Source organism: Oenanthe melanoleuca, unplaced genomic scaffold (genome assembly GCF_029582105.1).
Source record: "Oenanthe melanoleuca isolate GR-GAL-2019-014 unplaced genomic scaffold, OMel1.0 S376, whole genome shotgun sequence".
Taxonomy (NCBI): Eukaryota; Metazoa; Chordata; class Aves; order Passeriformes; family Muscicapidae; genus Oenanthe; species Oenanthe melanoleuca.
The window spans coordinates 1-10,490 of NW_026613025.1; the positions used below are offsets into that span (position 1 = coordinate 1).

General features: G+C 51.0%; 1 protein-coding gene across 1 annotated transcript; it reads right to left on the bottom strand.

Moving 5' to 3' along the window:
- Positions 1–339: 339 nt before the first annotated feature.
- On the bottom strand, positions 340–1,170 carry LOC130266953 (putative olfactory receptor 1F12P; the record flags this gene model as incomplete). The annotated part of the gene is made up of 2 exons (XM_056516210.1): positions 340–621; positions 994–1,170. Coding segments are annotated over 2 exons (333 nt in total), but the record flags the coding sequence as incomplete, so codon positions are not given.
- Positions 1,171–10,490: the final 9,320 nt, after the last annotated feature.

The following is a 10,490-nucleotide window of genomic DNA, read 5'->3' on the forward strand; positions in this document are numbered from 1 at the left end:
GCTCACAGCACGGACACGCAGCAGGACAGTGACCAAGCTGCCAGAGCACTGCGGCCTTACAGCCACAGAAGGGCTGGCAAGGAGAGGGTGGAGTTGGGAAGAGCAGATGTGGGAAGAGCCAGGGCCATTGTCCCTGGCTGTGCTGCTGTGCTGGGAGGCTCTTCCCTCCACCTCTGCTCACAGTCACTGCCCCTGCAGAGACAGAGAAGGGCTGAGGAATAATCTGGGACACACAGGAGAGGGCATGCCCTTGCTTTTATTTAAATTCATGTGAGAGACACCTTGCATGTCTTTGTCTTCCAAAAGAAATGTAGATATAAATGTAGAAATGCAAGGAGTAATTTAGAGTATTTTGTACACAACACTACAGTAGAAAAAGTTACCAAAATAAATGGACAGATAAGAAAAAAAAGAGAGATTGTAAAGAGTTACATTCTAGAGGCTGTGCAGAAGAAAAGAGAGCATTTAATGCTTCTGAAAATAGAGAGTCATCAGTTTTCTCGAGTCTCCTTTGAGCTCCTGGTTCCTCAGGCTGTAGATGAGGGGATTCAGGGCTGGAGGCACCACTGAGTACAGAACTGACAGGGACAGATCCAGGGATGGGGAGGAGATGGAGAGGGGCTTAAGGTAGGCAAATGTGCCAGTGCTGATAAACAGAGAGACCACGGCCAGGTGAGGGAGGCAGGTGGAAAAGGCTTTGTGCCATCCCTGCTCAGAGGGAATCCTCAGCACTGCCCTGAAGATCTGCACATAGGAGAAAACAATGAATACAAAACAACCAAGTACTAAGGAGGTAGTAAAAGCAGAAGCCCCAAATTTCCTGAGGTAGGAGTGTGAGCAGGAAAGCTTGAGGATCTGGGGGATTTCACAGAAGAACTGGCCCAGGGCATTGCCATGGCACAGGGGCAGGGAAAATGTATTGGCTGTGAGCAGCAGAGCATTGAGAAAAGCACTGGCCCAGGCAGCTGCTGCCATGTGGGCACAAGCTCTGCTGCCCAGGAGGGTCCCGTAGTGCAGGGGTTTGCAGATGGACACGTAGCAGTCGTAGCTCATGACTGTCAGGAGGAAATACTCTGCTGAAATGAAAAAAGCAAAAGTCAATAGTTGTGCAACACATCCTGAGTAGGAAATGGTCCTGGTGTCCCAGAGGGAATTGTGCATGGCTTTGGGGACAGTGGTGCAGATGCAGCCCAGGTCAGTGAGGGCCAGGTTGAGCAGGAAGAAGAACATGGGGGTGTGCAGGTGGTGGCCGCAGGCTACGGCGCTGATGATGAGGCCGTTGTCCAGGAGGGCAGCCAGGGAGATGCCCAGGAAGAGGCAGAAGTGCAGGAGCTGTAGCTGCCGCGTGTCTGCCAATGGCAGCAGGAGGAAGTGGCTGATGGAGCTGCTGTTGGACATTTGCTCTGGCCAAACATGGGGACCTGTTCATGGATAAAGGACAGTGACAAGTCAGCAGAGGCTGCTTTGAGCCAGACCTGGTCAATTCTCTGTATGCTGTCCTGCTATGACTCAGCCTCCCTTGTTTCTGCTCTGGGAAACTTTCTCCCAGGTCCCTGACTGAGCTCCAGTTGTGCTTTCTGAGAGCTGCAGGACAAGCCAGGCCTGTGCAGGGGGCTCTGGAGGAGCCATCCCTGCCCTGCCACCGTGGGTTTTTGGCTGTGTGGCAGAGGGACAAGACTGTATATTCAGGATTCCTCAATGGAATCCCTTCTAAAAGGCTGCTGCTTCTGCATTCCCACTTCTAAAGGGCATGGAGACCAGGAAGGAATTTTAGCTATTATTTTCCTGCCCACACATCATTCCTGATTCTATGAGGACACAAATCCACAGCATTTCTGCTGTACTCACAGTTTTCCACTGAGAGATGTGAGAGGCAAAGGATTCCCTGTGGCTCAGGGCAAGGTGAGGGTCTGGATGGGCTTGTTCCCAACTGCCCTGGGTTTGCACCTTTGGCTGCAATCAGAGTACAGTCACACTCCTGTGTCACCCTGGGATAGGCCAGACCCTGCCCAGAGCAGAGGGACCCATGAATGTCTCACCCTCTCTAAAGGTCTCTGAGCAAGATCTCAGCACCCCCTTCTGCCAAGGACACTCGCGGTTCCCTTGGTAAACCCAACAGCATTTCCTCAGCTGTGGCATCTTTGCACTTCCCTGTGGGACACTCAGGGAGCTCGAAGAGGCTCTGGCACAGATTTGCACCCAGGAGGGCAGCTCAGAGCTTGGAAGGACACAGCAAGGAGACCCCCAGATGTGCCCATGATGGGATCTCAGGGAGGGGGCTCAGCTCATTCCCCTTTCCCATGGACTGCTTTGCCCACAGCCCCACAGGTCACAGGGAAGCTTGGACACCCCATTCCCATGGACACCCCAGCCTGGCAGGAATCCCAAGAGCAATGCCTGACTCAGCTGCTGCAATCCCAGAGCCTCCCTGAGAGCAGCAGATTACAATGACAGTATCAGAGGAGTGCAGAAACTAGAGAAGATGTTGTGGTGCTATGCCTGGGAGGGCAGGGCAGAGACAGCCGGGCACTCAGGGCAGTGTTCCCGTGCCCAGCTGTGCACAGGCACCTCCCACACACCAACAGTGCCCTCCTGCCCCCAGCATTGCTCTGTTCAGCGCCCTCTCCTTCCCTGAGCATCTCCCTGGGCCTGGACATTTCCCTCCTGAGAGCTGCCCTGTCCCTGCCAGGCTCACAGAGCCCATCCCACCCTCTGTGCCCTTGCCTGCCCTACAGACACCTGCCTGTCTGCAGGGCCCTGCCTGGGGCAGAGTCTGTCTGCAGGTGGGCAAGGGCAGCTCAGGAGAGCCCTGCTGGGCCCTGCAGAGGGGATGCTGGTGCTGCCCAGGGCTGGGGAGTGGCTGAAAGCTCCTTGGGAGGCTCCAGCAGAGAGACTGACCACCCAAAGTTACAGATCCGGACTCTCTGTAAATATTCAAACATTACTTTGCAGATCCTGTGTGTCCCTTTCAACTCAGAATGTTCCATCATTCTCTGATTACAATTCCTGTTCTGCTTCTCTCATCCCCCTGTTGTCTATAATCAAAAGAGAAAAAAACCCTTGCAACACCGTTAGAACAGTAAAGTAAAAACCAAACCTTTATTGGAAGCTTCCAGGTGTCCCAGTGGGGATGAGGCACATCCAGCCCCCAATTCCAACAATCTATTAGGGTTGATTAACTAGGATATTTAACAGGAACATCCATTAGGAGAGTCAGTTGTGCCTGTTAGATACCCTTGAGTCAACCCTTGGAGAAGGTCCAAGGGCTTCTTTGCTCCAGTTTTGTTATGAATGCTCATATTCTGCGTAAAAAAAAAAAAAGTTCTTCTTGTAGGACCTCTTCCTGATAATAAGACTATACAGTATTTCAGGAATGTATTTAGAAGGTCAGCTTATTGTTCAAAAATCTAAGAGAAAGGTTAGGAAATGTACTAGAGTTAATTAAGGATTACAGTTATATAAGTATATAATAGTAGTTTAGTAGAGTTACTTAAGGGTTTAATAGAGTCAATTAAGAATTATAGTCTTATAACTATATAATAATAATAGTTTACAGAGCTATGAATATAGGAAAAATGTATAAAAAGCAGAAAACTTTTTGCCATCACCCCAAATTTCTCACCCTGCTCCAAGGAGGAAATTTAAAACACTCTCAGGAAAGCTCCTGATCTTTACAGCAATCCCAGGTTTACCTTCTTTTGGGAACTGTCATCCGGAGCTGTGCCCAGGCTGGTGTGGAGCTGGGAGCAGCCCTGCCCCACCCAGCACCTCTCAGCAGCAGCACCTGCCCTGCTGAGGGTTGCTCCTTGCCCCCACAGCTTCTCCCCCAGCGCTGGGAGCAGCTGCCCGGGCTGGCTGAGAGCTGTCCCTGGCAGGGAGCAGAGTCCCTGCCCCAGCACAGCACCCTGGGCTGCAGGACCCTGCTCTGCAGGACAGCCCTGGGCACCCCTGGCTGCAGCCCCGGCTGCTCAGCTCTGCAGCAGAGCCTGAACACAGGGAGCTGCCTGGGGCTGTGCCTCGGGTGCTTCAGCAGGGAAACCCAGCCCTGCCCTAGAGCCACATCCTCTGCACTGCAGCAGCTCTGAGACTCCTCCTGGAAGGTCCTGAAAGCTGTGGGATGTGCCAGCTTCAGGAGATCCCTGCAGCAACTTCAGCTTATCTTCCCACAGGCAGAGAGTGGCTGTTTGAAACACTGTGAGGATTTCTGCTCTAGTGAGCCCTCAGTGAGCTCTGCTCTATGCTCCCAGCCCAGGCTGAGTTTAACCCCTCTGTAGCTCTGTGCTGTGCCCGGGGTGGCTGCAGGCAGTGCCCCAGCCCTACTGGGCTGTGCACAGGAGCTGCTGCTGGGCAGAGCTGTCTCTCTGCAGTGCTGCCCTTGCCAGGAGCTGCCTCTGTGCCAGGAGCCCAGCCCAGCTCAGCAGCACAGACACAGCACAAGGATTTTAATGACCCTCTGGGGGGCTTGGTACTGAGGCCCTGAACATCAGTCATCAAGAGGGAGCTGAAGAAACCTCTGAAGAACTCCAAGTCAGAATCAAACTCTAAAGATTCTTGAAGTTTTAATGGGTGCCACTGGGGGGACACAACTGAGAAAGTGTCCCCAGTTCCTCCAGGGAACAGAAGAGAGTGGTAACAGGAGGGGAAAAGCAGAAGCCAAATCTTGGTGCCCTGGGGCACAGCAGGGTCTGTGTCACCAAGGGCAGTGAGGAGACACCTTGTCCTGAGGCACTGGGGCCTCCTGGCACAGCCCCAGCAAAGCTGGGCACTGTCACCCCTTGTGCTGCCCTCAGCATCTCCCCACATCCCAGTGGCCTCAGGGATCTGCTGGGACCAGTCCCTGGGGAGCCTTGGTCAGGAATGGCCCTGGGGGCTCCTTCATGCTCCCAGGGACTGCAGGTTTTTCAAAGGACTTTGGGTTTTGCTTTTGCCTTGGAGTCTCTGAGAGCTTTGTGCAATCATGGCCTCCAATTATCTGCTTTAATTAGTCTCTTGAGAGCCTTTGTCAGGAACAACAATCAGTGGGGCTCAATGCCTCTAGGTGCTTCAGATTTTAATGTATTTTCCTTTTTCCTTTTCTCTCTCAGTCTCTGAGAAGATTTTGTGCAATCATGACCTCCCATTCTCTCCTCCAAGAAGTCCATGAGGAGACTGTGTTGGGGATGGATCCCAGTGGGACCCATTAATGCTTTGAGACACTTTCGTTTTTCTTCTGTCTTGGACTCCTGGGAAGATTTGTGCAATCTCCTCTTAGGCCCTGAGGTTCTAGTGGTCAGCACCAAATGCACCACGGGGCTCATTGGGATCAAGCAAGTCCTGTCAAACTATGGCTCTGCCTTGATTTTTCTCTGATCTAGTACAGTTCACTAGGAAGATTTTCAACTCCATTTATAGAGAAATATTTCAAAGAGCTTCTAGAACATATGTATTGTTATCTTAGAGGTTGTGTTTTGTAGCTGTTCTCTTTTGGGAAGATGTGGTTGCAGCATTCTGTGATTGATAATAATCCAGGGTGTCTCCTCAGGAGGTCTGGCCTGCTCAGAGAAGCTGTGCCTTGATATCTGACCCAGTGTGGACAACCTTGCTCCACATTCCCTAATCCCATCCTGTCTGTCCTCCCTCACCTGGGACCTGCTTTGCTTGGAGAACTGGCTGCACTCAGGCAAACAGGGTTTTTCCCTTTTCTTTTTTTGAAGCAATCTAAAACTCCTGAGTTCCTCCATTACAAACAGACACCGTCCTTAAGGGTGTGCCAAGCCCAAGCTGCAACCAAGGAGGTTTCTCTTCCCAAGGCACAACCCTGCAAGAATTCTTTTAGACCTTTGGACTCCTCAGTTCCACGAGGCTTTGCTGTGTCACCATGGCCCCTTGGCTCTGTGAGGTTCTGTAGTGTCACAGTGGAGATTTGGTTCCAGGAGGCCCTGCTGTGTCATAAGAGTGTCCTTGGTTCTGTGGGGCCCCATGGTGTCATATTGGCCCTTTGGTTCCATGGGGCTGCACAGTGTCACAGGGGTTTCCTTTTCCCTATGGCAATCAGCAGCAAACCCCCCTGGCAGGGCCAAATGCCTGGGAAGAAGGAGGAGGGGGATATTTGGAATGATGGTTTTCATCTTCCCAGCTAGCAGTGATGTGGGGTGGGGCCCTGCTGTCCTGGAGATGGCTGAAGAACAGCCTGCCCATGGAAGGGGTAAGAGACAACAACCTCTTTCCATGGAACCACAACAGCAGGGAAATCAGGCAGAAGGCTGGGCTTAAAAGACTGTCACCAACACAGAAAACATCAATCTGAAAGGAGAGATGTATGATAATGTCTTTACAAATCATTTCATGAGTGAGGGATGAGTGTTAAGGTCTTTGAAATTGGCCATAATTTTTCTACTGCCTTTGGGCAGCAGGTTTATTACCGGGCACAGAGAGCTTGGCTCCTGAAACAGACAAGGGTCTGCACAAGGCTGAACTTCAGAGGAAAATGCCAGCTTCAAGGGGGGGATATGGGGCAGGTGAGTCAGAAAGTCTGTACCTTCCCTCTACCTTGACCAGTGGGGAAAGGAAGAGGGCAACGTGCAGCCAGGAGTTTAAGATAAAATAAGGGTGCACTATCTGAAACCTTGAGAGATAAAACCCTGCATGAATGTCCTCCAGGGAATTCTCTCTGTTTATTCAAATAAATTGGAAGGACTCCCCTGTCTCCTTTTTGGACATAAAGCTCTGGCATTTGTGGATTTTCCTGACAGTGACAACATGGAATCTCATGGAACCAAGTGTCCACAGTTTCATGGTGCAGCCTCATAGAGCACTGGAGACCTCTGTGTCACAATGGGAAGACATGGAACACTGTGACCCAGCAGGGCATCATGGAATGCACGAGATCATTGTGACGGAATGGACACTCATGGAACCAAGTGCCCACTGTTTTACAGTGTGGCCTCATGGAATGCTGGAGACCATTGTGCTGCAATGGAAACATATGGCACAAAGGCTCCTCTTTGACCCAGCAGGGCCTCCATGGAATCCAAGAGACCACAGTGATGCAATAGAACCTCAAGGAACAAAGGGTCAATTGTCAACACATCAGGCTCTTGTAAAACTAAGAAGAACATTGTGATGCAATGGATTTTCATGGAACCAAGTCCCCATTGTGACAAAGCATGGCCAGATGGAAACCCAATGCCACTGGGACATCTCCAGCCTTGGAGGTTGCAAGTGTCCATTGTGACACAGCACAGCCTCATGAATCACAGGAAAGCACAGTGACACAATGGCATCATGGGGAGCCTGAATTATTAAAACCGATATGTTCACGGACAAAACTCTCTAACTAGTTAAAGTTAGAAAGTGGTCTGTTTATTAAGATGCCAGCAGGCTGCACGGGAGTTGTCCCCTTGAAACATGGCAGCCTCATACAAGGTTCCTTGCCTTCTATTTATTTCTCAAAATCTTACATTCTATGCATATACAGAACCCCAGCACCTCTCATCCCCACTCCGTTTTAAAGTGAGGCTATTAGTCCTTCACGTGTGCACAATTCTACTCTTGAGTTGGATAAGTGGTCTCAAATTGGGTCAGTGGTCTTGAAAGATGAGGTAAGAAAAGTCTTCATCAGGTCTCCTTGACCTTTTGGCACAATCTAAGGTCCTCTGCTTCGTGATAGATTGGTATGAAGTTCAGGCGTTAGCCATTGTTCTACTGGTTTCAACCCGTCCTTACAGTGGTTCACTTACTCCATCTCTTTCTATAAAGGAAACTGAAACAAGCACATAATTGGAAACAATACCTCTATTATCTTTAGTTTAAGCATCTAATAATCATTAACCTAACACTTGTTTATCTAACTTACACCCTGATCAATATGAATTGCTTCTAACCCACTAAAATTTCAACTCTTTAAAATAATGATTCAAGCCAAGTGTTAATTGTAAACACAGTGGGTACTCATGAAAGACAGGAGACCATTATGACACAGTAGAATCTCATGGAATCAAGTCTAAATTGATACAAAGAGGGACCTCATGGAACCCAGGTGTAAATTGATACAAAGAGGGACCTCATGGAACCCAGGAGACCATTATAACACTGTGGAATCTTATGGATTCAAGTGTCCACAGTTTCACAGCACAGCCTCACAGAGCACTGGAAGCCATTGTGTCACAATGGAGAAACGTGGAACAAAGACTGCATAGTGACACTGCAGGGCCTCATGGAATCTGAGAGACCGTTGTGATGGAATGGAAACTCATGGATTCAAGTATCCACTGTTTCACAGTGCGACTTCATGGAACCAAGGAGACCATTGCGGTGCAATGGAATCTCAAGGAAACAAGAGCTAATTGTCAACCTAATACCAATAAGTAAAAGACACAGAATCAGCAAGGTTGGAAAAGACCTTGGAGATCATCAAGTCCAACATGTGCCCTGACACCACCTTGTCTCCCTGAGCCTCTTCATCTCCACCATAAACAGCCCCAGCTCCTTCAGCTGCTCCTCACAGGACTTGTTTTCCAGATCCCTCACCAGCCTTGTTGCCCTTCTCTGGACACGCTCCAGCCCCTCCATGTCCTTCCAAAATTTGGGGGCCCAGAACTGGACACAGCCCTCGAGGTGCAGCCTCACCAGTGCTGAGCACAGCAGAAGAATCACTGCCCTGGTCCTGCTGACCACACCATTCCTGATCCAGGCCAGGAGCCATTGACCTTCCTGGCCATCTGGGCACACTGCTGGCTCATGTCCAGCCTGCTGTCCATCAGTGCCCCCAGATCCCTTTCTGCCTGGCTGCTGTCCATTCCCTCTGTCCCCAGCCTGTAATGCTGCAGGGGTTGTTGTGGCCAAAGGGCAGGAGCCAAGACTTGGTCTTGTTAAACCTCACCTTGTTGGATTTGGGTCCTGGTCCAGGTCCCTCTGCAGAGCCTTCTTACCCTCCAGCACATCTACACTCCCAGAAAACTTGGTGCCACCAAAGTTCCATGAGGCTGTAGAGTGTCACAATGATCCCCATAATTCCATGAGGCCTCCCAGTGTCACCATGTCCCTTTGGTTCCATCAGAGCCCTGTAGTGTCACAAAGTCCTCTGGATCCTTGGGCCCTGCAGTGTCACAATGGTGCCCTGGTACCCTAAGGTCCTGCAGGCCCTGCAGTGTCACAATGGATCCTTGGTTCCATCAGGTCTCGCAGTGCAGCAATGCTCTCCTTGGTTCCACAGTGTCATAATGGCCTCTTTTCCCAAGGGGCACCTCGGTGTCAAACATGTTTCCTTCATTCCATGAGTCCCTGAGGAGCAGCACTGGCCCCTTGGTTCCACGGGGACCTGCAGTGTCACAGTGGCCCCATCATCACACGAGGTCCTGCTCTGTCACAATGGTCCCACAAGGCCCTGCAGTGTCACTGTGGCCTCTTGGCTCCATGAGGCCTCCAAGTGCCACCATGAATTCCTTGGTGCTGCAGTGTCACAATGGAGCCCTGGTTCCACAAGATCCTGCAGTGCACGAGGGACCCTTGGTTCCATGGGGCACCACAGTGTCACAATTGTTCCCTTAGTTCCAAGAGTCCTTGCAGTGGAACAATGGCCCCTTGGTTCCATTGGCCCCAGGCTCTCACAAGGCTCTCCTTGGTTCTGCAGTGGCACAGTGGCCCCTTGGTTCCACAAGGCCCTGCAGTGTCACAGTGGCCTCTGTGGTTCCACCAGGACCCAGAGTGTCACAATGGACTCTTGGCTTCCATGTAGCCCCATAGTGTCACAGTGGCCCCTTGGCTCTGTGGTGCCATGTCATACACAGTGTCACTCTGGTCCTCTCAGTTCCACGAGGCCCCACAGTGTCACAAAGGCCCCTTGCTTCCCCAGGGTCCTGCAGTGTCACAATCATCACAGCATCACCCAGACTGGAAAAGACCTTTGAGAGCATCGAGTCCAACCTGTGACCTAAAACCACCTTGTCACCCAGACCATGGCACTCAGTGCCACATCCAGTCTATGCTGAAACACTTCCAGGGACAGTGACTCACCCACTTCTCTGGGCAGCCCATTCCAATACCCAGTTACCGTTTTTGTCAAGAAAATTTCCTAATGTCCAGCCTAAACCTCCCCTGGTGCAGCTTCTGGTTATGTCTATTTTTCCTGTCACTGTTCTCTGGGAAAAGAGCCCTACCCCAGCCCGGCGGTACCCTCCTGTCAGGGAGTTGTAGAGAGTGATGAGGTCTCAGCTGAGCCTCCTCTTCTCCAGGATAAACAGCTTCAGCTCCCTCAGCTTCTCCTCATGGAACTTGTGTTCCAGACCCCTCACCAGCCTTGTTGCCCTTCTCTGGACATGCTCCAGTCTCTCCATGTCCTTCCTAAATTGGGGGGCCCAGAACTCGAGGTGCTGCCCAACCAGTGCTGAGCACAGGGGAAGAATCACTGCCCTGGTCCTGCTGGCCAGAACATTCCTGATCCATAGGAGTCCCAGGGGTTGGATGAAAGAAATGGTGGGGAGGTGGTGGGGACAAAGTGTGATTGATTGCGA